This window comes from Lygodium microphyllum, chromosome 30, assembly GCF_053477565.2.
Source record: "Lygodium microphyllum isolate KBCC chromosome 30, Lygodium_microphyllum_v1.1.10, whole genome shotgun sequence".
NCBI classification, from domain to species: Eukaryota; Viridiplantae; Streptophyta; class Polypodiopsida; order Schizaeales; family Lygodiaceae; genus Lygodium; species Lygodium microphyllum.
The window spans coordinates 60,173,896-60,200,645 of NC_141164.1; the positions used below are offsets into that span (position 1 = coordinate 60,173,896).

At 44.8% G+C, this 26,750-nt stretch overlaps 1 protein-coding gene across 8 annotated transcripts in view; it reads left to right on the forward strand.

Moving 5' to 3' along the window:
- Positions 1-1,445: 1,445 nt before the first annotated feature.
- LOC148009902 (DNA-directed RNA polymerase V subunit 1-like) overlaps positions 1,446-26,750 on the forward strand; it is a 222,927-nt gene continuing 197,622 nt past the window's right edge. For 6 of the 8 annotated variants that reach the window (XR_015689707.1, XR_015689708.1, XM_087672949.1 and 3 more), the window contains exons 1-2: positions 1,446-1,596; positions 1,769-1,904. Coding sequence is in view for 5 of the 8 variants with exons in the window: in XM_087672949.1 (XP_087529075.1) it covers positions 1,818-1,904 (87 nt within the window). In the remaining 3 variants the exon portion in view is untranslated. Of the gene's footprint in view, positions 1,597-1,712; positions 1,905-2,084; positions 2,222-26,750 lie in introns of those variants that run through there. The other 2 variants (XM_087672951.1, XM_087672954.1) reach the window with 2 other exon arrangements.

A 26,750-nucleotide genomic window follows, 5' to 3' on the forward strand; every position in this document is an offset into this window, starting at 1 on the left:
ATTTAACCTCTCTTCTTTATTCCCTTGTTACCACACAAACACACACACACACATGCAGACACATACGCACACACTCACACACGCGCACACTCACTCACTCACTCTCTCACTCACTCTCACTCACTCACTCACTCTCTCTCATATGAAGAAGCTTGCACGTCGCAAGTCTTGTTCTTTGGCTCTAGCACCAGGGTAAAATTTCCAATATGTAATGCCCGCACTTGCTAAAAATATTGTGGAGCCTAATAGGAGGTAATCCATGGAGGTTTTTACACACTAAGAGGGGTGAGTAGCTATAATGGTACAATGTGTTAGTCACATATGGAGTTCTTAGGATGGTGGTTGGACTCAAATCTTTTATTTGTTTGGTAGTGTAAAGTCTCCACACCTAGACCTCATAAAGTCAAAGTGCCTTTTTTCTTCATTGTGAAAGTTGATAACATCTAAGCTTGGAGCATATTCAAGCAACAATCAATACTTCTATGATTAAAAAATATGTATTAAGGCTTGAAGCAAAGACTCACTATGATCAATTTGAAAATAAGGAAAACTTAAACATGGCATCATTTTACAGAGCTCTTGGAAATAAGGCTCAAAGCACATTGTAGGTATAAGCTTCACAAATTCAAATTTTGCAATACAACTTTTGCTATGAACATGGTGGAGAAATCAAGTTCTCATACCCATCATAAGATGATCTACCTTACTCATGTTAGAGGAAGGTCAATGACCTAGTCTTGAGAATATAAGGGAGGTTCTTATGGGGATTGAATAGAGTAATCACCTTACAAATTCCACAAAAATGCTAATCAAACCAACATTCTAAGACTGTTAGAGTAAGTCTAGCATCATGCAATGATCATTGGCTCAACCTTGAGCAAATAATGATCCCCATCATCCAAAAACATAAATAGATGGACATAAGTATCGAATTTGCATATTGTAAACAAATCCGTTTTGCAAATTTCTAATGTTCTCAAAAGGAAGTACTGTGATCCTTGATCTCCCATCATAAGATGCTTATAATGTCTACTCACTCCAAAATGGGCATCCTTTTACAAGAGCAATCAATGCATAGTCCTCAAAACAAATGTAGTCTCACAAGGTTAGGACCTTCAAAGTTGAATACTAAAATCCAATATGCCATGTATACAATGGACCATGTTTGGTTGAAGGATTCGAGAAAGCAGCTAGTGGCCTAAGGACACCAACAACAAATGGAGTGTCTATGGAAGGATTGCACTTGGGAGTTAAGGAGAGCACACCGAAGACGCGAGGGGCATGACAAGGGGTGCACAATCTGCTCGATCGAAAAGATGCAAGTAGGGACAAAACGTCCATGGTGTGACTGCACTCTTAATGATTCACTTTTTGCAATATCATTCTCTTGTTCCTTAAAATTTGAAAAATGGGAAATACTTGACATCAAATCATGCATGCAGGGCCCTGCTCTAGAAGGTGGAGCTTTAATATTGCAAGTGCGCCATCCTACCCTGTGGTCTCGCTCTTCTTGACCATTTTCGTCTTCATCGCGTTCCAAGGCAAGCTCCATTGCCCATTCTGCATAGCTGCTGCGGTTTTTCTAAACTTTCAAAGGTAAGACTCTTCCTTTTCCCTTCCCGTGTGACTGCAAGTACTCTTCTTCTAGACCTTGATCTTTGCATTGTGCTTCCGCACGGCAATGTCTGCAAGGCCGAAGAATCTCTGCGCAGAAATGGAGCATTGATTTTGTGGACATGCAGTCTGCTCCTAATCGAGACCTTTGCAGGTGAATCAGTGGAGGTTCGCTGTAAAAAGCCGGTCTAAAGATTGGTAGCATGGAAACCCTTGACACCGAGACAGTTGGATATCCAGAAGCCAAGCTTGTGAACATCCAGTTTGGACTACTTACAACAGAACATGCTGTAAGTTGGTCAAGTTTACTAAGCACACTTGTCATCATATATCTAAGTTGAATGAGAGAATGATAACGACAGCGTGTCGTTGAATAGATTAGTGTAGCTATATCAAAAGAGGACTAAGTTGAATGAGAGAATGATAGCAACAGTATGTCGTTGAATAGATTAGTGTAGCTGTATTAAAAGAGGACTTACTTGACCTGCACGGACCTAGATGCAAGGATTCTCGATTCCTTCCATAAGAGTGGACGTGACCGATTACATTTTCTACCTCACGCTGGGGGACTCCATCATCCGTATTTATACTTCACATCTGCAAAATTGTACCTAATCTCACAATTTTGTAGCTCTGGCCTCAAAGTCTTAAAGGCTTTAAGTTTTTAGTACCTGTAGTCTTTACTAAGAGCAGTTGAATTGACATGTTTTCATTCTTTCTGTCAAGAGAAGATTCGGTGTGGAATCTAGATGTGGACGATTTTGATTTTATAAGTGTTCCGGATGCAGTAATCAGAGCTTCCTGTGCTGGTGGTCTGACTTGCTGACCTCCGCTCCTCCTCTCTAGCTGCTTTGCTGCTGCCTTCTTTTGGTCACCTCCTCACTTGCTGCCTTGCTCGTTCCTCTCCATCTCATTCCTCATCTTTGTCTTCTCCTGTTTTACCAAACCACCCATCTTTTCTCTCTACTTTGCAGCTTTCTCCCTCTTCCCAATCTGGTCCTGTTTTCCACACGGCACAAATTGGGTTTTTCTCCCTTTCTATGTATGTATCCTTCCCTCTACATGGCATAGATGGGAATTGGCCCTCTTTACCTACAGAGCCTCTTCCACATAGCAGAAACTAGACTTCTCTTCCTTTGCACCGATTGATCCTATGTATGGATCCTTCCCTCTACACTGCATAGATGGGAATTAGCCCTCTTTTCCTACAGAGCCTTTTCCACATAGCAAAAGCTAGACTTCTCTCTCTCCGTACCTAAGGATCCTCTCTTCCCCTCTCCACATCTTTATGACCTCTTGTCTTTTGCTTCTTTGTCATCCTTGATGTCTGTTTTCTTGTTATTTTGTGCTTGTTCACAGAATATTTAGTTTGGGTTTCAAGCCTGACGGTCTCTTATTCCCTTTTGTGGCCAAGAGAGCGATTACAGTTTGAAAAATCAGTGCACACTTGTTTGCATAGTATAATGATGCTAAAAAAAACTCTCTTGGGGTGGATCTTTGAGTGCTATCCTTGCTCCTTGTAATATACAAGTATTGGATTGAACATTTTTGGGCCTTGACATAAATTCCCACGAGGTGCATTTCTCTTGGAAAAAGCTTAATTCAAGTTTCTATCAACTCTAAGGAGGCTATTGTTGAGTTTCCATCTTCAACTCTTATGTTAGAAGTTATTACTTTTGACATTTTGGTACAGGCTGATTTGAGCAACACTTTATTGGGTATGGAGTTGATGTGTGCTCAGTAGGTTGAGGATGAAGCTCTATGATGGAGAGAGAGAGAGAGCTCGCTCTTGCAAGTACACAACAAGCTGAATAGATTGATGTGAGTGTGTTTTAATGATAGTACAAGTAATAGGGCTTGAATATATAGGTTGAGGTATCCACCTACACCTTTGACCCTTATTAAATGCTAAGTGGTGCAAAAGGTCTTCACACCTAAAGATGCTCTTTTACACACAATAATTTGTGTTCACACATGGGATTAAATAAATCTAACAAGGCCCCCGTTTGGGTTATGGATGGCTAAACCTATGACATGAAACATACGAGAAAGGAAAAATGGAAGGTCTTACCTCGAAAAGACAGTGTCTAATCTGATACAATGATTTTGAAAATGAGATACGTAAGTGAAAGAGATGCACCATGAGCAAGATTATGACATGGTCTATTGAAAAGCTTAGGGACCTAAAGTAAGGCATGGCTTAGATGTGTGTGTGCATGGCTGAGAGGCTGATCAAAAGCCAACATGGCTTAGAGGTATTGAGCACATGACTAGAGGCCAAATATATGGGTATAGCTTTCGGGATCAACTCAGAGGTCATGTAGCAAGTGGTTATAATCCCCCTTGAAATATAGCTCCTAATAGAATCATAAAAGGAAAGTACAAATCGTTTTGGATAAAAATCCGGGTAAAGTAACCCACACAATAAGTGTTTGGAAAAGTCTTAACACATGCATGGGCATGGTCAATGTCTAATTTCAAAACACATTATGTATTTATTTATGATTTGATTTGAGATGCATATTGATAGGGTTCAACATTTTCAAGAGATGATATTTGAACAGATACAGAAAGGGCCTTATTAGAGGTGGTAGGTGGCTCGTCAATCAAAAATCCCTAATTTCATGTGAATTGCTCTTTAGTTTGGAGAAGAAATTTTGAGATTTTTTATTATAGCTGAAAACCCCGAAATTGTGTATGAACAACCATTTAGAAATAAAAATTTTATCTTAGTGAATGTTTAAATTTAAACCTTATCCTTAGTATAGTTGAGATACAGACGTGATGGCAGGGGGATAGTTGGCCCACGCTAAATTTGTGGTGATGTGGCATGCAATAGTCAACTCGGGCAAATAGGGACAGACACCATGCGCGCCATGAGTGGGCTTCAAAATAGGCATGTTGCATCAAAGTGGGTGATCTGTAGTGCTAAGTAGGTCCACAGATAGAGGCAAGACAAGTGGCTGTCGAGAGGGAGGAGCTGACATGAGCAATAAACAGGGCAATCATTGTTGGGAATAAAGGCCCTCGTGCCTTTAAATGTGCTCGGGTGTGAACACACCCTTAGCACTTGTACTTACATATATATATATCTATCTAAAAACCTAAAGTGGTACACTCGTCATTGTACCTACAAACATGCTCACTCTCTGCTATTGCTCTTTCTCACACTCTCTATCTCTCCGCGTGTAATGAACACCTACTGTCTCGATCTTCGTACCTAACCTGTCACACTACAAACTGGTATCTGAGCATAGAGTGCACGCTTTTTGAGATCAAAGGAATCTCGCGAACAGCTCGAGGCAGAAGGTCAGTCGAGCACCAGTCACAGTGTGACTCGCAGTTGTTGAGCCATCAGGCGATAGGTTGACGTAGGCAGTCAATAAGACTTCAGGGTGATAGGTGATAGCTCACAAGCGGTAAGCGACACTTGTAGGGAAGTCGGGCGGGACTAGCGGGCAGCACCAGTCGATAGGTTTAGGCTATCGACGAGACGGCAGCCAGGCGTCGGATGAGCTGATGATACGCAACAAAGCGGGAGGGTGCGGCAATTGATGGGCACCAACGAGCGTGCAACCAAAGTCAAAAGGTTAGCTGTTGACGGGGGGTCCTGCGTCCTGTGTGATTGACGGGCTGAAGGACAGGTCGTGATTGGCAGTTCAATGGACCTCGTCACGTCATCTTTTTTGGGCCACAAATTCGTTTTTTTCCTTCTTCAAAATTCTCTTGGAATTTCCCCTTGGCTTGATGGGGGTTCGCGTGCACAAGCTCAATGCACAGATTTGTGTAAATCTAGGCCCAAAAATTTGGGGCTTTTCTAGATGGAGTGCTATCTATGTAAAATTGAGGCATTTGCGTCAGAAATTGCAGACATTGTGTGCATTTGAATTGGAGATTTCGCCAAAATTATTGAAATTTGCTCATCTGAGTGAAATTTCTCAACATTGGACCCATAAAATTTGGGGCTTTTCTTGGATTTGGGGGTTTTGCTGAAATTGCTCTATTTTGGCAAAATTGGCCTGTTCTATGCATGACAGAGAAAATGCAGATGTGTGGTTGATGCTCTGAGCACAAAAATTTTGGGGCTTTTGACCGTTCGTGTCAAATTTTATGCCCGTGGGTACATGTACAACAGAAATTGCAGCAAAAATTTGGGATTTCTCATGTAATGTGATGTATTTGCCCTTGGAACAGTTGTAATCATTTGTGGAATGCTGTAGCACATGGTTTGATGCGTCTGAAAATTTAATTACAGATCTGAAATATGTGCTTCTACTTGGTTATTTATTGCTGGTTGGTACTTGTTTGTACCTTGGTCACTTGGGTGACAGTTTGGGCCTGCATTTGCTGATTTTTTGGTCATATTTAGGCTGAAAATCATGGCTGGCAGTAGGGACAGCAGTAATCTCATGCACATAACGAAGTTAGGAGCACATAACTTTGCAGTTTGGCAAAAGCAGTGCTACAATATCTTGTTGCAAAAGAAGCAAGCAAAGCTGATCAAAACACAAGCGGCAAGGCCCGCAGATATGGAATAGGACGATTGGGATGAGTTAAATGAGCTTGCACGCTCAACCATCGAGCTATCGATTTCTGATGCCTTGCTATTTAACATTGAAGGTTTGGATTTTGCATATGCTATATGGACTAGACTGGAAGAACTGTATGCATAGAAGAGTGCTGCAAGTAAAGTGTATTGGCTGAAAAAGCTTATGGATTTGCGTATGAAAGAGGGTACAACAATGTCTACTCACTTGAGTGAGTTTAACTTCATTTTCAGCCAGCTGGTTGCCTTGAAGTTCATGATTGATGAGGAATTTAAGGCTACTTTCTTGCTTTGCACTCTACCAGAGAGTTGGGATACATTCAAGACTGCTATGAGCAATTCTAATGCGATCCTTTTGTATGCTAATGTAGAGAGTGCTCTACTCATGGAAGAAATGAATTGGCAGAACAATGCATCCAGTAAGTCTTCCAGTGCTTTGCATACTAGGGGGAGATCATATCAGAAAGGCAAATATGATAGCTAGGGATGCAATAACTCACATGGCAAAGATGTTGAATGCCATCGTTGTGGCAAGAGGGGTCACTTTAAACGTGACTGCTACAAATGGAAGAAAGAGAAAGGAAACGGCAAGAAGACAGATGATAGCAAGGAAGAGAAGAAAGACAGCCAGCCTAAGAATAGTAGTGTCAAAATTGAAGAGGTGAATGTAGTCACTTATGAAAATGATAGTGGGAGTGACGTACTCTTTGTCTCTTCACACTTTGGTGCACATGCTTTACTTGTAGATACAGATGATGACATGGATACTTGGATTCTCGATTCAGGTGCTTTCTTTCATGTTATCCCTCATTGTGAGTGGTTCTTTGACTATACAGGGGGTCGACATGGTGTTGTCCATCTTGGGGATAACTATGCATGTGAGATTGCAAGTATTGATAGTGTGCCGTTGCAGTTTCAGCATGGCTCTGTCTTTACACTTTAGCATGTACGGCATGTAACTTAGCTCAAGAAGAGCTTGATTAGCATAGCGCAGCTAGATGATGATGGTTTTCATACCACCCTTGGTGATGGAAAATGGAAGATTTGTAAGGGATCTAGAGTGATTGCCAGAGGTTGCAAGAGTGATACTTTGTATCCACTTGATGTATCTAGTGTGTGTGACCATGTTGTTGCCGTGACCGAGCAGCGACGTGTTTCTTTGTGGCATGGCCGGTTGGGACACATGAGTCAAAATGGAATGAAAGTACTTTTGCATTTGGGTTGCTTGTCTTGTCTTCGTTTTGTTGATTTTGAGCATTGTGATCATTGTATTTATGGAAAATATACACAGATATCTCATAAAAAGTCTCTTTCACTAAAATTTTCTCTTCTAGAGTTAGTACATTCAGATGTATGTCAGATGCTAGGATTATCTTTAGGGGGAAATAAATATTTTTTCACCTTTGTTGATGATGCTACACATAAGGTATGGGTTTACCCTATTCGTAGCAAGGATGAAGTGCTAGACAAGTTTAAATTTTTTTTGGCATTGGCTGAAAATCAGACTGATAAGACACTTAAGCGCTTCGCTATGACAATGGTGGGGAATATGTGTCCAAGGCTTTTCAGGCATTTTGTGACAACAAAGGGATAAAGAGGGAGCTCACTACCCCTCATAATCCGCCCCAAAATGGAGTTGCAGAGCGTATGAATCGGACCATACAGGATAAGGTCTGTAGGATGCTGTCTCATGTTGCATTACCCCATGGTTTTTGGGCGGAGGCTATTATGACAGCCGGTCACTTAATTAATCGGTCACCAGATAGGTCTTTGGGGGGAGGGGGGGGAAGGGAGTTTCCCAAGAAGCATGGTCGGACAAGCCACCTTCATATGCTCACCTGAAAGTGTTTGGTTGTGAGGCTTTTGTGCACATTCGTAAAGAAAAACATAGCACACTTGAGCCAAAGTCCTATAAATGCATTTTCCTAGGATATGGTGACGAGGGTGAAATGGGGTATAGATTGTGGGATCACGAGAAAAGGAAAGTAGTACGCAACAAATTGCAATGATGTTATTTTCCGGGAAGATTGCATGCATAATCAGCCCGAAAAGACTGAAGAGGTCCGTAGGGCTATATTCCGGGAAGAAATACCTTTTGGATAGCAAAATGTGCTCGCTGTACAGCAGCAAATACCTGCTGTAAATGAACTTGTAAACGCAAGAAATAATGCTGGAAATAATCAGCCAGCTATTGCTCATGATAATGAGCCACTACATGTGCAGGAACAGCCAGGACAACAAGCTGTTAATACTGATTTGCAGGCTGAAATGCTAGGACAGCATGGTGAAAATGGTCAATACCCAGCAAACAATAATCATTGGGTTAGTTGATCATCTAGGGCTACTAGACAACTTGACATATTTGTTCCTGGTTCAAATAATGTTGCTGAATATGTCATGTTGATAGACTGTGGTGAACCGTCTTGCTTGAAGGAAGCAATGGACAGAAAGGAGAGCAAGAAATGGTATAAAGGCATGTTGTCAGAAATGGAATCTCTTGAGAAAAGTGGCACTTGGGACTTGGTGTAGTTGCCTAAAGGGCAGAAAACATTTCCATGCAAATGGGTTTACAAGATGAAGGTGACTTCTGGTTCCTCACCAAAGTACAAAGCAAGATTGGTTGTAAAGGGGTACAAGCAGGAGCAAGGAATTGACTTTGATGAGATTTTCTCTCCTGTAGTCAAAATGACTACATTGAGAACCATTTTAGACTTGGTTGCAACTGAAGATATGGAGCTCATACAGATGGATGTAAAGATTGCATTCTTACGTGGTGATTTGCATGAAGACATATATATGCAGCAACCTGAAGGGTTTGTGGAAAAAGGGAAAGAAAAGATGGTATGTAAACTCAAAAGGAGTTTGTATGGGATGAAACAAGCACCAAGGGAATGGTATCATAAGTTTGATGCATTCATGCAGTCTCAAGGTTTCCATAGAAGTCAAGTGGATCACTGTTTGTACACCAAGAAGGTAGCAAATGGCAGCCTGATTATGTTGGTCTTGTATGTAGATGACATGTTGATTGCTGGCAGGGATACTCATGCCTTGGACTCACTGAAGAAAAGTCTTCATGGCAGCTTTGACATGAAGGATCTTGGTGATGCAAATCACTTTCTTGGCATGTGAATACTTAGAGATAGGTCGAAAGGATTATTCTATCTACCTTAGCAGGAGTATATCTCCAAGGTTTTGCAGCGTTTCAATATGGAGAGGGGAAAAACGATTGGGGTTCCATTGTCTCCATATGTGAAACTTAGTGCAGATGATAGCCCTACATCTGATGATGAGAAGGTTGAAATGGCCAAGATACCATATGCTTCAACTGTTGGCAGTTTGATGTATACTATGCTTCCTACACGTCCTGACATTGCCTATGCAATGGGAGTGGTTAGTAGATACATGGCAAACCCTGGCAAGAAGCATTGGGTTTAGTGAAAGGTATTATGAGATACCTCGAAGGCACAAAGGAGTTATGCATTTGCTTTGGGAAGCAAAAGGCGTTTGTTGTTGGCTTTACGGATGCAGACTATGCTAGGCATGTGGACTGCAGAAAGTTCACTTTTGGGTATGTGTTTACTTTCACAGGAGCAGTCTCTTGGATCTCCAGTCTACAAAAGTGTGTTGCATTGTCTACTACAGAGGCAGAGTATGTGGTTGCCATTGAGGCATGCAAGGAGGTTTTATGGATTTTACGTTTGGTGGGAGAGCTTGACATTACAGAGTTACCTGTTCTTCGTTGTGATAGTCAGAGTGCTGTCATGCTAGCACGGAATCCTGTCTTTCATGCAAAGACAAAGCACATACAGGTGAAGAACCACTTCATTAGAGATGTACTTGATAGCAAGAGCATTGAGCTTGTCAAAGTGCATGCAGATGATAATCCTGTAGACCTTCTCATGAAGGGTCTTCCAGCAAAGCGGTTTGCTCATTGTTGACAGATGATGGGAGTTGGATAGATATATGTATTTTAGCTTTGTACATACCTAGACTTAGCTGGTTTTTTTCTCCTCTTAAGACACATTGTCTTTACGTGGGAGGTTGTTGGGAATAAAGGCCCTCGTGCCTTTAAATGTGCTCGGGTGTGAACACACCCTTAGCACTTGTACTTACATATATATATCTATCTAAAAACCTAAAGTGTTACACTTGTCATTGTACCTACAAACGTGCTCACTCTCTGCTATTGCTCTCTCTTACACTCTGTCTCTTCGCGCACAACAAACACCTAATGTCTCGATCTTCATGTCTAACCCGTTACCACAAATTGGTATCAGAGCTCTCTCACTCTCTCTCCCAGTGCAATGAACACCTACTATCTCGATCTTCGTTCCTAACCCGTCACTAGAAATTAGTATTAGAGCTCTCTCTCACTCTCTCTCTCTCCATGTGCAACGAACACCTATTGTCCTGATCTTCGTGCCTAACTCGTCACTACAAACTGGTATCAGAGTTGTATCTCCGCGTGTAACGAACACCTACCTCACGATCTTCTTGGCTAACCTATCACCACAAACTAGTATTAGAGCTATGATACTAGTTTCTAGTGACGGGTTATGCACGAAGATTGAGACAGTAGGTGTTCGTTGCGCGCAGAGAGAGAGTGTGAGAGAGAGGAATAGCAGAGAGTGAGCATGTTTGTAGGTACAATGATGAGTGTACCACTTTAGGTTTTTAGAACTATATATATGTGTGTAAGTACAAGTGCTAAGGGTATGTTCACACCCGAGCACATTTAAAGGTTGGAGGGCCTTAATTCCCAAGTGTCATTAGGAGGTCGGTGGTGACTAGACAGATTGGGTATGGAGCTGTGTAGGTTAGTCTATTCATCTTTTTCTTAAAAAAAAAAAAATCTTCTATAGTAGCTTAAGCATTGCCAACAACAAAGGTATAGGTAAGGGATCTTGATGCTTTGATACCATTGTTGGGCATGGAGCTGATGTGTGCCCAATAGACTATGGAGAATGAAGCTCCGTGATGGAGAGAGAGAGAGAGAGAGAGAGAGAGAGAGAGAGAGAGAGAGAGAGAGAAATCCTGGAGTGAGCCGCCATGTCGTCGCCTGTGCACCTATCCCTTTCGCCGCCCGTTTGACCTACGGGTCACTGCCCCTGCCTTCGCCTAGACCTGCGTACCCTGTTGGACTGCCCCGTCGACGCCTGAAGGAGTGCATGCCCGATTCGCTTGTGGTCTCCTGCTCTGCGTCAGCGTACAGGGCTGAGGCAGCCGCGTCGATACATCACCTGTGCCTGACCCGCTACCCTGTGCACCCTCTTTTCTGCCCCTACTGCAAGCAGAAGTCACCCCGACTCAGACGGACCATCAACTATGCAGAGAGAGCGCCCAATCCTAATCGTTTGTGCCCAGCGCTTCCTACCTGCCCTGCACCCCCTGTGCTCATGTGGGGCTGGGACCTGTGTGCCACCAGCAGGCATCTCAGTCTCCTGTCGCCTGTTTCAACGTGAATGGTCCATGTTGTGCCATGGCGCCCTATGGCAGACTTTCAGCGCCTGCTTCAACGTGAATGCCCGGTGTGGGTTGAAGTGGAAAATTGCGGCTGTCTATTGGCCATTGCTAAAGGATGCCATGGACGATGTGGGCACTGTTTTGGTCCCTCCGAGCCTAAGGGCCATGAATCGTAACCGTTTGTGTATGTTATGGGACACTGCTCGGAAAAGGCCTACGTGGCTACGTCTTGATTGCTCTGGCATGCATCCTTTGCACTTTCGTTTGAAATGGGGAAACTTTGCAGGACATTGCTTTTCGTGTGGCAAATTGGGGCATTTTATAGTTGAATGCCCAGAGAAGCAACCGTCTTCAGATGATGAGCATGTTGTGTTTCCTATGGAAGACATGGTGCTTGATGCTCCATCATAGCATGCAACCCAGCCACTTAAAGTTTTGGATAAAGGCAAGCAACATGTTTCGGGTTTGGATTCCCGTGGCAATGACTGGATAGAGGCATGTCCAAAAAAAGGTAAAAAGTTTGATGCTGGCCGGGCGGATATTGGGCCTAATACTTCACAAGATTCCATGCGCATGTATATGCGCAGGAAAGAAATGTTGTCTGCAGAGCACACTGCGTGTACTATGGTTTTTTGTGCTTCCCGTAATCAGTCTACGAGGAAAGTATATACAGACGGTCCAAAGGGCCCACCCGCTAAGTTGGCTTTTGATACTAGAGGTAATGTGATTACACCATGGGATCGTCGTTATCCCCGTTTGATCCCCAAAACCGTGGATATTCCGTCTACCTCTAAAGCTGGCTGTCAGAACTCTTTTGCCGTGTTAACTGATTTTTTGGATGAGGGTGTCCTTGACATTCTAGTAGAAAAGATTAAATCGATGCAAGTGGTGCCTCGTTCCTGATTTTCTTTTTTGAAGACATATGAAGATAGCCACGTGGAATGTGCGAGGCATTTATTCTTGCCATAAGCAACATGCCATGTGGACGGTATTGCATGAGAATTAGTGGGATGTCTTGTGTGCTGTTGAGCACAAGAGTCACGGGGAAGCAGGAAAAGTTGTGGATTGCCATGGGTTTCGCTTGTTTTATGCAGGGACACATGCCATGCATTATTCTGGTGTGCTTATGATTGTACACGAGAAATATCACCCTGTCCTTATTAAAAATGATGTACATGGCCGCTTTGTGGTAATCGAAATTTTATTTGAAGGCGAGATCTTATGGTTGCTGGGCCTCTATGCTCCGAACGACCCTTTATCTCGCAGGGATCTTTGGAATACTTTGTAGACCTCATTGTCACTTGGCAGACGGGGTTTTTTGATGGGGGATTTTAATATGTGTGTTTATTCTTCACAGTCCACATCAGGGCATTCGGTGATGGACGCTCCGGAAAGTCGGTTGTGGAATGCGTTTGCTCTTGCTGTACTTAAGCAAGATCTCTGGTTGTGGCTACACCCTTCTTCTACAGGGTTTACTTTCCATTCGGTGCAGTATGCAACTACATGGTCACGGTTGGACCGCATGTACATCATGCAGGATGATGATTTCCTGCCTGAGATACTGCAAATGCAGGTGTTGCAACAATATGCCTTGTCGGACCATTTTCCTCTCCAGCTTGAGATACTTGCACAACATTGCACCTTTTATGCAATTGATGGATAGACTCCCTTTGCGTTTCAACTCGTCTTATTTGAAGCATTCAATCTTTCAAGGCTATACGCAACAATTGATTGATAGATTCTTATTGGACTTCGCCTCTGAGGGCACTACTTCTTTTGAACGATTGCTCTCTAATGTGTAGTGGGTCGCTCGGCAGTATGGGATCTATCATGCCTCTCTTTGTCGGCGGTGTCGAAAAGCAGCGGAGGACTTACTGGCTTTGGTTCGTTCTCTGCTGGTGGACACTCTAGACGATGTATTTCTGCTGTCGCTGGCAATGCGTTTGGCTGATCTTATTAAAGAGTTTCAGTTGAAATCCTATCAGCAGGCCAAATTGCAACATTTGACTGAGAATTTGCAAGATAGTGCTTGTCAGTCTCATAAACTCTTCCGCGCTCTGCATGCATCTGCTGCTCGAGAAAATATGACTTGACTCCAGGATTTTGAAGGTCGAATGGTCATGGATCCTTAGACTATTGTCAATATGTGTAGGAATTATTTTCTAGATCTTCTTGGTTCTTCGCATTCACCTTCTGGCTAGGTTACGCATGCACGCTCAGTCTTCTATGATCTGGTCCACCATCAGGTTCCACTGGATATGCAAACTACTTTGGAGGCAGATATTTGTGAGGAGGAGGTTCTAGATGTTTTGTTACGCCTGCCTAAGGATAAAAGTCCCGGTTGGGATGGTCTCACCAATGAATTCTTTGAGAGTTCTGCTACCCAACTTGTGAAACCATTGACGACTATGTTTCAGTAGGTTTGGGAAACAGGGATCATGCGTTCCTCATGGAAAGAAGGTCTTATCAAATCGCTTCCAAAAGTTCCTTCGACGTCAATGTTGCAACATTGGAGATCAATCTCTTTGATGGGTTCGATGTATAAAATCTTTTTCAAAGTGCTGGCAAATCGGCTCCACAAGCATCTTCCGGCCATTGTGTATCCTCTTCAATATGGTTTCATTAAGGGCTGAAACATTCTGCATAATATCTTAAATGTGCAACTGGCTATTGACTATGCAAGGCACTCTAGTCAGGAAGTGGTATTGATTCAATTGGATCTGGAAAAGGCTTTTGATTATTTAGACTGGTCTTTCATTGCAGAGCTTATGTCTACTATGGGCTTTGGTACTCGGATGTCCCGCTTGATCTACACCATTAGTGCTACGACTTTGTCGCAAGTTATGCTAAATGGTGGTGTTACAGAGCCATTTGTCCTTGCACGCTCTGTGCGATAGGGTTGCCCTTTGAGTCCTCTCTTCTTTGCTCTTGCGACTCATCCGGTTCTTTCGATATTATCTTCCATGGCAACTTCTACTCAGTTGGCTGGATTGTCTCTTCCTTTTGGACAGCACTTCATTAGTCAATCTTTGGTTGATGACAGCTTTATGATTTTGCGTGCAGACAATGACAATATTTGCAAGGCATTAGATGTTTGGACACTCTTTGGTCATGCTTCTGGTCTTCGCATCAATGCTTTCAAATCAGCCATTCTTAGTTGCACCGAGTCCGATTTATAGTCATTGGGCTGGCAGGGACAGGTTGTTCCTGGTGGTTCCATTGTCAGGCATCTTGGGTACCCTTTGGGTGTTGATGTTCGGCCGAAGCAACTACTAGAGTGGATTTCACAGAAACTGGCTGCTAAGTTTTTGTATTGGAAGTTGCAAGTTTGGCCCTTCCATGTTCGCCTCAAAGTGGCTCAGACAATTATGCTACCAATGCTCACATATTTCTTCCCATTGTTGCCTTGGACTAATACTACTTTGAATGCTCTTACTCGGCCTATTCGTTTCATGTTATGGAAGAAGGATTCATTGTAGGCAGGCATTTCATGGATTTCTTGGTCGCATACCTATACTCCCAAGCGCATGGGTAGTGGGGCTATTTTGGATGTCGAAACTCATATGCTGACACTTCGTTGGTCTCTTTTTCATGCCATGTGTGTGGATCATCACCCGTGGGCTGTTATAGCCTGTTACTTTCTTGAGGACCGCGGGCTTTTGCATGGTAATACACAAATTCGGAGCTCCTAGTGGCATGTTCTTAATGCAGATTCTCGGTTTTCTAGTCCTTCCTCATCCTTGTTGGTTCATTTGGTCGGCTCGTGGAAATTGGTTCTCCAGAAGGCGCGTTGGCATCCAGCGGAGGACCGCTTACATACTAACTCTTTTCAACTGGAATTGTTGGCAGCCTCGAGATTACTTTCTTGGGAAGGCAAACATGAGCTCAGATCAAAATTTAACCGCATGGCCCGTTTGGGCTTGACTTCAGTTGCAGATGCCACCCTTGCCAGTTGTAATGTCTTGATATCGTTTCGTACAGCCGGGAGGCATTTCAGAATCCCTCGTGGATACCGTGCTTTATGGAAACAGCTTTTGTTGGTGATCCAGAGCAGGCAACCCTTTCCTGCCCTTGCTTTGGATCGTCCTTGGTAGGACTGGGACCTTGCAGGTCAGTTGAATTTGGAAAAGGCTTTAGCTAACCAGGTGTACCATCTTCTGATTAAAGATCATCAATGGCTGGTTACTAAAGCTAATACTGTCTGGGGATTGCGGAAATCTCAGTCATGGTGGAAGGCAACTGTGATGGAGGGCTGGTTGAACATGACACCTTTCAAATGCAAGGTCTTTCTTTGGAGGATGATGATTGGTGGTCTTTCTCTTGCCTCGGCCCTTTCCAAGCGTCGAATCTCTAACGGCAATTGTTTCTTTTGCACCAGTACTGTGGAATCGGCCCGTCATCGATTTATTTTTTGCCCTCTCGCTAAGAATATTTGGTCGCTTTTGTCAGCGGTTTGGTGAGATGTGGTTGGTTTCTCGCTAAGCCCTTTCGATTGGGTTTTTGTATGGCCAAAATACCCCACATCAGCACAATTGCATATGAAGATCTTGTTCCACTTTCTTAGATACTGGGGATGCTAGCACAATTGGACCACTCAGAATGCCTTTCTTTTTGATTCGGCCTCTAATGTTCCAGGACACATTGCGAGGCTTAAAGGTCTCTTGCATTGGTAGATAGATCTCATTCGGCACTCTGACTTGCTCCCTCGGGAGGACTTACTTCCCTGGCATATGGCAATTTCCTCTGCGTCTTTGCCATGACTTGAGTAACTGTTTTGTGGTTTTGTACTGAGATTTTACACACGATGGCTTACAGCCATCGTGTATCTTGTAATCATGTAAACTTGTACCTTTTTTCGTAATTAATACAATTACCTTTTATGAGAGAGAGAGAGAGAGAGAGAGAGAGAGAGAGAGAGAGAGAGAGAGAGAGAGAGAGAGAGAGAGAGAGAGAGAGAGAGAGAGAGAGAGAGAGAGAGAGAGCTCTTCTGCTTTTACGAAAAAAAAAGAGAGCTCTTCTGCTGGGCGTTGTGTTTTTTGCACTATGTGTGATGAGACATTGCTTCACCTCTTTGTCTCTTGCCCTGTTGCACAACAGATGTGGAATTTCATTTCCCGTGTGTGGGCCTCGGTGACTCAGCATTGTCTATCAATTTGGTTGCGGATTATGGGAAATATGTCCTCTATGCCCTCTTTGAGTTCAGATTGTTCTTGCCTATTTCATTTCCTTAGATGGACAGCCATGTGGCACATATGGTGTACTCACAATGCCTTTATTTTTGATTCAGCATCGGGCATCCATGGCCATGTGGCCTGTGTGTGTGGAATAGTGTTATGACAAATCTCCTCCATGATGTCATCGGACCTAGTTCTTCCGGATATTGCTGCTCCGTGGCTGGCGATTGTTCGCTCTACTCTAGTTGTTCCTTTTGTGTGATCTATTAGTATTGTTCATGTAATAGGTTGTTTTGAGAGCGTGTAGGCCTCATGTAAATATTAGTTACACAGAGAGTAAGAGAGAGAGAGAGAGAGTATGCTGACTTGATGGTTTGATGTAATGGAAAGTAAGAGATACAGCGGGAATGTTGACCTGATGGTTTGATGTAAATATTCACTATCTAATTTAATTATCTTCACAAAAAAGAGAGAGAGAGAGAGAGAGCCCTTGCAAGTACACAACAATTTGAATAGATTGATGTGATAGTTTTCTAATGATAGTGCAAGTGATAGGGCTTGAATATACAGGCTAAGGTATCCATGTACACCTTTGACCTGTATTAAATGCTAAGTGGTGTAAAATGTGTTCACACCTAAACACACTTTTCTACACAATAATGTGTGTTCACACACGTGGATAAATAAATCTAACACTTTCATGTTAGAATTGATACTAGTCGATTACTTTTTCGTCTATTGCTTATATAACCCCACTCTCTCCTTCGCTCTCGGTTTCAATCATCTGTAGCCTAGGGTCTTAATGTGGACTCTTGTTTGCCTTGACAGTGATTGTTGCCCTCTTGCAATCATCTCTCTGTGGCTTGGGGACATGTGAGGAGCATTACTCCACTACTATAGAACAAGGATATCGTTGCTTTGTGCCAAGTGATACATGGGAGGAGAATAGGTGTTGTGGTAGAGAAGATTAAGGAATGTTGGAACCCGTTACGTGTAGAAGAAAACTTGCTAGGCATTGGTCTAGATGGAGCAACCATCTATCTAGGAGCCAAATAGAGTTGGCTAATCTATCAAAGAACCTAGTTACCCTCTTTGAATCTGTCACCACTGTCAATCAATTAGCATGTGTGGATGAAGCATGACATTATCTCATCTAGATAGCATAGAGATGGGGCTACCAAAGCCATTGGAAAGTGGCCACCATGAAAACTCGATGAAGCGTGTTGGAAATCACCATCCTTTGCAAAAGACTTGAGGAGCACCAAAGATGCGGAATGAAATTGCAAAGCTTGAAACACGGTTGTGTTAGTGATCAGAGCACCTAGTTGGGCAGCCAGTCGGACATGGACTGTACAGTCGGACTGCCACGTGGCAGTCCGACCTGTTTCTGACAGTTGGCTGCATTTAATGCAGCCGATCTGCATATTTTGGCGCCCAGTTTTTTGGCTATTTATAGCCGATACTTCAGCAGTCTGCCCCCCACTTCTGTATGCAGGTTCCAGGCTGGAGATACGTGCAAATTCCATCTCTGTTCGCAGATCTCAGGCAGGAGATCGTGCAGACTGCAGCGGACTTTGAGGTGAACAGCAGGTTGCATCGTCGAGGTGGAGACACATAGTCTAGTGCATTGCGCCCGTGTATATATCTGCATATCTTTGTATACAACACACTTATACAGCAGATCTTCATCTTCCACTGTCTCTTTCTCTCTCCTCTCTTTGCGTTCTCTCTCTTTCAGTCTTACGCTTCCGCACCGCTGCACTCTGACATGGTATCAGAGCAGTGTAGAAGGGCTGGCTGAGTGAAGAACACCAACCTGAAGAGGAGTTTTCATTGCGGCACAAGGCTGCATTTCTAGCGTTTGAGGGCGAGTGGGAGGGCTGTGCCTCGGAACAAGGTTGAAGTGAGCATGGGCGCGCAGGAAAGGAGTCCAGTTGGTGGATTTGCTGCTGTTTGAAGAGGAGGAAGGCTGAGTTTTCAGTCTTTAAGTGCAGGTTTTGCTTTTTCATCGCCTCCGGCGGGTGAAGAAGGTTCGGGACGCGGAAGAAAGAGCCCTAGCAGGCTGCGTTTTCACAGTCAAAGGGGGCTGCTTTTGCGTTTGTGAAGGCATTACAGGTGAAGGTGTCTACAGAGATTGACTTGGAGTTCTAGACGATCATGGACTGGAAGGTGCCTGTCTTACCGGCTCTTCCCGCAGATCAAAAGCTCGATGGCGACAACTACCACATCTGGCGCGTGATGATGTTGGCCATCCTTGAGTTCTACGATTTGGCGGAGCTTGTACAGGAGGAGATCGACTGGCCCTTGGTGAGAGATGAGTCCAAACTCTCTTCCGATGCTCGTGCGGAGTTGGCCAAGGCACAGTCTCACTGGGACAAACTGAATGCCCGGATTCATTCTTTTCTTTTTCTGTCTTGTACTACAGCCGTGATAGCCCACATCGAGCACTTGACGATGGCTCGGGAGATATGGCTGGAGCTTGATTAGATGTATAACCGGATGACCCTTATGAAGTGGGTTTCTTTGGAGGTGCAGATGCGGACCTTGTCCATAAACAAGTCTTCATCGTTGCGGGAGCACATCAACAAGCTTAGACAGCTTCAGATGCAGGTTCAGAATGCGGGGAAGCCGATTTTCTCCGAAGACATGGTGATCACACTTTTGTCCTAGTTGCTGCCACGATTCGGTGCTTTCTACTCCGCCCTTATTGCTTCAGGGCGTGAGTCTACTCTTCGGTGGGAAGAGCTCGTTCCTATGGTCTTGGACCAAGAGGAACAATTGAAGGGATAGCATGCTTCCACGTCGGAAGCCTTGACAGGTCAAGCCTCTCAGAAGAAGGGGAAGGACTAAAAGAAGAAGAAGGAGGACAACAAGTCAAAGAAGGACAAGGACAAAGAATCCACATGCCGTATTTGTGGAAAGACTGGCCATTGGAAGAAGGATTGCCCTGACAAAGACAAGAAGGACACCAACAAGGACACGAAGGATTTTGGAGCGGTGGCTGCACCCTCATCAGCTGTGTTTCTTCATCTAATTGTCATTGAGGACTCTACACCGAATGCTTTTGATGCTGCGATGACAGCTCCCTAGGCTTGAGAGTGGATCGTTGACAGTGGTGTCTCCTGGCACATGACTCCTTCATCAAATGGTGTTGCCCAGTTGCGACCTTCGTGTGGGCAGATTCTCATTGGAGATAGCTCTTCGGTGTCTATTGCAGGACGGGTTGAGATGCAGCTTATTCCAGATGGACGTGGTTGTATCCATACCTCAGAGGTTTTGCATGTACCAGGTTTGGGGTATTATCTACTTTCGGTTCATAAGATTTGTTCCCTTGGACTTTTGGTGGAGTTTGACAATGATTCGGTGTGACTCCTTGATCGAGGGTCAAGGAAGGTTATCTCATCAGGATATGAGGAGAATGGCATCTACAAACTGACGTCTTCTACCGCCCTCCCTACTCTTCTTCTTACCTCTCAGACACAGTTAGAACTATGGCATGCTCGGTTTGGTCACCTCAACTATGATTATCTTCGGAGGGCGTCACGTGGACAGCTTGTTCGAGGGTTGCCGGACATAGTGGTGAGCCAGCAGCCATGCGTCTCCTGCATTCGTGGGAAACAGCATAGGGATGTGATTCCCAACAAAGCTTCGCGGCGGTCTACTTCACCGATGGAGCTTGTATCTACGGATCTTTGTGGCCCTATGAGTAACGAGTCTTTGAGAGGAAGCTCGTACTTCATGTTGATTGTAGATGACTACAATAGGATGACATGGGCCTATTTCTTGGCGTTGAAGTCGGAGGCCTTCTCCCACTTCAAGGATTGGCTTCTCTTTGAGGAGAAACTCATCGGGCCGGAGATTGAAGACCTTGCGATCCGACAAGGGTGGTGAATTTGTTTCTAACGAGTTTGCTCATTTCTGTGCAGATAATGGTATTCACCAGGAGTTTGCTAATACCAACACTCCTCAAGAAAATGGGATTCTTGAACGGAAGAACCGAAGTGCGATCGAGATGGTGCGCACCATGATGGAGCATTGACAGACACCTCAGTTTCTGTGGGCCGAGGTTGTGGCTACTGCAATCCACATCCTTAACCGATCCCCCACTTTGGCCGTTGATGGGATGACACCTTTTGAGGCTTACTTTGGGACTAAGCCCGATGTTTCTTATTTTAGGGTTTTTGGGTGTGATGCCTATGTTCACATTCCCAAGGCTCATTGTGATAAATTTGAAGCAGCTTCCCGAAGACAGGTGTTTGTTGGCTACAGCTCTCAGTCCCAAGGCTATCGTTTGTATGATCCCGTTAAGCGGGATGTGTACACTAGTCGAGATGTGCGGTTCGTGGAGGTTCCGGCCATAGCAGCGGGTGAGGAGCATCCCGTTCTTGGAGATCCAGGGGAGAGTTGGGCTCCCGCGATAGTTCCTTTGGAGCTCGCGCCTTTTGATTCAGATTTTGTTTCTGATACAAAGTCTACTGTTCCACCGGTCACCCCCGAGGAGTTACCACCGGTGGATATCCCAAAGTCTTCAACTGATGGAGAGAGACGAGGAGAGTTTCAGCCTCCTTCTTGTTGGGCCCGTGACACACTCCGAGATTCAGGGATCGAGGGGATCCCTGAGGAGTGGGGACTGCAGGATGGTCCGCGCCGGTCACGGAGGCACCAAGCACATTCTACGGAGCTTGTTTGCTCTAACTATCGTTTGATGACCTGTGTTATGCAGGATCGAGAGCCCACCTCCGTGAAGGAGGCTTTACAGTCCGCACCATGGAAGAAAGATATGGAAGCCGAGTTGGAGGCTATTGAGAGGAATGGCACTTGGTATCTCGTGCCTCGCCCCTCGAATAAGAAGGTGATTGGCGTCAAATGGGTCTTCAAGACCAAGTACCTTAGCGATGGTTCTTTGGACAAGCATAAGGCTCGCCTTGTTGCTAAAGGTTTTGCACAGCGCCTAGGGATTGATTGCCATGATACTTTTGCCCCCATTTCTCATATGGCGACTATTCGAGCTGTTCTTGCCTTGGCTGGCCATAGGAGATGGCCTGTCTACCAATTGGATGTGAAGTCGGCCTTCCTCAATGGTGATTTGAAGGAGGAGATCTATGCAGAGCAGCCTCCTGGTTCTGGATTTTCAGATGGGCAAGTCTACAGGTTGAAGAAGGCCTTGTATGGCCTCAAACAGGCTCCGCATGCATGGAACGAGATGATTGATTCGTTCCTTCAGTCGCAGTTGGATTATCGGCGTTCCAAGGCCGATCCGCAGCTTTATATACACACTTCCGAGGCTGGTTGTGTGCTTTTTGTGTTTTATGTTGATGATTTGATTGTCACAAGTGATCATGCATAGAAGGTCAAAGAGACGAAGGCAACTTTACATTAGACGTTCGAGATGACGGATTTGGGTCTACTCCATTTCTTCTTGGGCCATGAGATTTATCAGTCTCAGAGGGGGATTTTCATCTCTCAGCAGAGCAATGTCCAGGAGCTCTTGGTTTCTTTTGCGATGGAGGATTGTCGGACCATTTCTACTCCTATGGATCCGAATTGGAAGGCCACTTCACATTCAGCTTCTCCCATGGCGGATGCTTCCCGCTATCGTCTGTTGATTGGATCATTGATTTGACTTCTCAACACTTGTGTTGATCTTTGTTTTGCTGTTGGGCTCTTGGCGGGGTTCATGAGTGAACCTCAGACGGTGCATTGGCAGGCTGCCTAGAGGATACTTCCGTATTTGAGGGGGACATCTGATTTAGGGATTCATTATCCAGCAGGCACAGGTGGTTCAGATCTTGTACTTGCAGGTTGGAGTGACTCAGATTGGGCTGGTGACGTGGACCACAGGTGGTCTACAACAGGTTATTGTTTTACCTTGGGTGCAGGTGTTATCTCATGGAGTAGCAAGAAGCAGCCCACGGTTGCCCTTTCGTCTACTGAGGTGGAGTATCGGGCCATGTCTTCCACCACATGTGAGGCTGTGTGGCTTCGGAGATTGTTGGAGGAGCTTGGTTGTCCCCAGACTCGTCCTACTTTGCTGCAATGTGACAATGAGAGTTACATTGCCTTGGCAAGGAAACTTCTTTTCCATGCCCGGACGAAGCACATCAAAATCCAGTACCACTTCATCAGAGAGAAGCTTTTGGATGAGACCATCGCTGTGGAGTACTGTAAGACGGAGGACAATCTTGCAGATATTTTTACGAAGGCACTTCCCCAGGCTTTATTCGGAGACATGCCAGATCCCTTAGGCTTCTGCCTTGCCCAAGCTCTGAGAGGGGGTGTTAGCGATCAGAGCACCTAGTTGGGCAGCCAGTCGGACTGCAGTCGGCGGACTGTACAGTGGCAGTCCGACCTATTTCTGACAGTCGGCTGCATTTAATGCAGCTGACCTGCATATTTTGGTGCCCAGTTTTTTGGCTATTTATAGCCGATACTTCAGCAGTCTGCCCCCCACTTCTGTACGTAGGTTCCAGGTTGGAGATACGTGCAGATTCCGTCTCTGTTTGCAGATTTCAGGCAGGAGATCGTGCAGACTGCAGCGGACTTTGAGGTGAACAGCAGGTTGCATCGTCAAGGTGGAGACACGCAGTCCAGCGCATTGCGCCCGTGTATATATCTACATATCTTTGTATACAGCACACTTATACAGCAGATCTTCATCTTCCACTGTCTCTTTCTCTCTCCTCTCTCTGCGTTCTCTCTCTTTCAGTCTTACGCTTCCGCACCGCTGCACTCTGACAGGTTGAAGCAAGTAAAAGACAATTGAGATAGATGAACAACGTGCAACTAAGAACCTAGGACCAAGGATCCTCCAAGCTTGAAAACAAGGCTCTGAACATCAAGGCTAGATGATAATGATGAAACCTTAAGCCGCTCAGATAGAAAAGTCAAAATGAAGATTGGTGATATACAAGATGATGACTTAGAATAAAGAGATTAGGAGATAATTGGGATACTTGTGGGCAACCAGCCCCAACAATCAAGAGGGTGACAGCTCACAACTCAGTTTACACACGTAGTAGAAATACACAACGATGGGAGCAGTAGTGAAGTGAGTAATCACAACAACCAACACAATAGACCCTCTCTATAGTTGAAAACGCAAAACACAAACACATGCAAACATAAAACGTGAAATGCAAAGTGTGCATATAATGAGATCAGAAAAAATGGAAAAATACCATATGTAAGAGCAGTTCAACTGCTAAATGCAAGATCAGCAAATGTCAAGACAAGTAGACGGCAGCTGCAAAATCCTATAAACAGATCAAATGGAGCAGGGACAGCTGAAAACACAGGATAACCAGCAGGCTGAGGCTGGAAAACAGGTTGTCCAAATTCAAACTGAGTCGACCAGTGGGAAATTAGGTTGGCCACATTAAGCAACAGGCCAAGAGAGGAAAACACAAAGTTGGGACAGCTCCACAACAGTAAAATGCAGGTTATAGCAGCTCTGAAGGAATAGTAGTCAGGTCAGCCAGCTTGTAGACAGGTCACCCAATAGCAAACAGGCCCGAGAGCAGAAAAATGTAATGATTGCAGTCCTGAAATAGTGAATTACATCAGCACAAAGCACCAAAACCAGCAACTTTAGTCATTTGATACCATGTTAGAATAGGGGGCGGCAACGGAGGCGAGAGACACTACTGTAATAGACTGCAAGAACACAAAGAATGGAGAAGAATACAGCAAAGAACTCAAAAACTCAAACAATGAACAAATGGGTAGTGGAATCCATAACACAATACAAGAGATGTACTCTGCAAACCACACAAGTGAATGGCATGTGTGGTGACCAATAGTACTAGTAGGCTCCCTCTCTACAAATGGATGTGATCCAATACAACAGGTATGGAGTATATATAGGCCTTGGGTAGAGACCCGATACAAATAAGCTAGGCCCTAAATGGACTGCTAGACTGTCGACATTGAGGAGATGCCAAGCAGCAACAAAAGATGTAGTAGACCTTTGATGGATAGTCAAAATTAGTAGTTCTTGATGTGTAGAGGTTTGTCGACGCTGAGGAGATGCCAAGCAGCAGCAAAAGATGTAGTAGACCTTTGATGGAGATCACTCCAGTACTGCAACTAGTAGTGGAGATGGCACAAGGAGCCAAAACGCAACAAGTTGGACAATATTGATTGAGGCAGGTAGAATGTAAGGGTGAAAACTGTGAGAATGCGCAACGGAAGAAGAACACGAACAGAAAGGAGGAGAGAGAGAGCAGAAAATGAAGGAAGAAAATCTGCATTGACTGTAATGAATGCTGAATACAAAACTGTGGACTGATCAGCCCCTGCACGCAGCCCGAAGCGTTAGTGAGGGCACCAGATCAGGCTGATGATGACGGCAGCACCGAAGACGGAGGAAGATGATGGAGTCGGAGTGTGCACCTGCCAAAGGAGGAGGGAAGATGATAATACAACTGACTGCCAAGTGGGAAACGGCTATAAATAGCCAAAAAACCCAAAAACTGGCCGACCTGAAATTTGAGGCCATAAATATGTCCGACCAGCATTTAATGCTGATCCGACCAGCATTTAATGCTGGTAAAAATGCCAAGAATGCTCAGAAAAATCCCGGAAGGGTGGACAATGTCCGGTAGGTGAGGCAAGCTGAAGAATGCAGAAACTGCCCCGGGAAATGCACATAAAATCCCGACTAGAGGAGAAAATGCACTAAAATGCAATAAACTGAGTGCTCTAGAATGAGCTACCTCCTTCGTCAAAACAAGTGATAGACAAGTCAGAGCTCCTAAAGTCCTCATCTGACTCAGACTGAGGCTCACAGGCAGGAGATGACAAGGCATGACAAACATGACTGCTAACACCCCCTCTCAGATCCTGGATGTGGCTGAAGGCCAAGGGAGAAACGGATCCTGGGGTGGCAAGAGGAATGCCAATGTCAATGAAGTCCGTCGATGTAGACTGCTGCTGAAGGAGCTCCTCACGATCCTGGGAATCCCCCTCTAAAACACTAGGGGCCAGGGAATCCACAGCCGCATCACCGAGATCGTCCCCCTCTGAAAGGGATGGGGTGTACGAGGGAACCACCGGAGGAGAAGGTGGGGGAGGGGAAGGCCCAAATCCGGAACATGTAGGGCCTGTGAAAAGGAGCTTGAAGGTCTGTCGGTAAACAAAGGCAATGTGCCAACACCACTAATAAGCACCGATAAAATGTCACCAATAGTGACTGAACCCTCTAATGGACGGAGATCCTGTAACAAATCACCTCGGGGAGTCATATGACTGGAAGCACCACTGTCCACTAACCAAGGCTGCGCAGAAGACACTGCAGCCACGGAAGAAGGATCCTCCTCCAAAGCATGGATATGAAGGAACACTGACTCATGGGTAACAACTGGTGTAGAGGTAGAAGAAGGCTCCGATGTAGATCCATCCTTCGCTCCCGGACGAAGGTGAAGGTACTTCTTCCAGCATTTCTCCTCAGGATGTGTCCCTTTCCCACAATGTGGGCACTTCGGTCTCTCTGAATCTGAGTCAGAGCCTGAAGAACTGTCCTTCTTCGTAGCCTTTGACTTCTTCTTCTTCTTCTGTCCTCTCGAACTTGCAACAAAGGCTCTAGTGGAGTCGGATCCACTAGCACTGACCTCTCCGAGTCGCTCGTCATGCTCCAAGACAAGCGGGGATAGCTCCTCACATAGAAGCTTCTCACGGGTCCTCGATGTAAGAAGGCTGGTGTAGAAGACATCAAACCGAGGCGATGGCAGCTGAGTCAAAAGAATCATAGCCATGTCTTCAGAAGATATGGTCCGACCGAGGGATGCAAGCTCATCCCTCATATCGTGTAATCTGTTGATGTGGTCCTTCATGGAAGGACTATCATCAATAGCGAGCATCCGCAACTTCTTTTCAAGAGATATCCGGTGGGCAAACGTCTTCTGTTGATAGAGAGACGCGAGCTTTCTCCACACATCTGCTGCAGTCTTCAATCT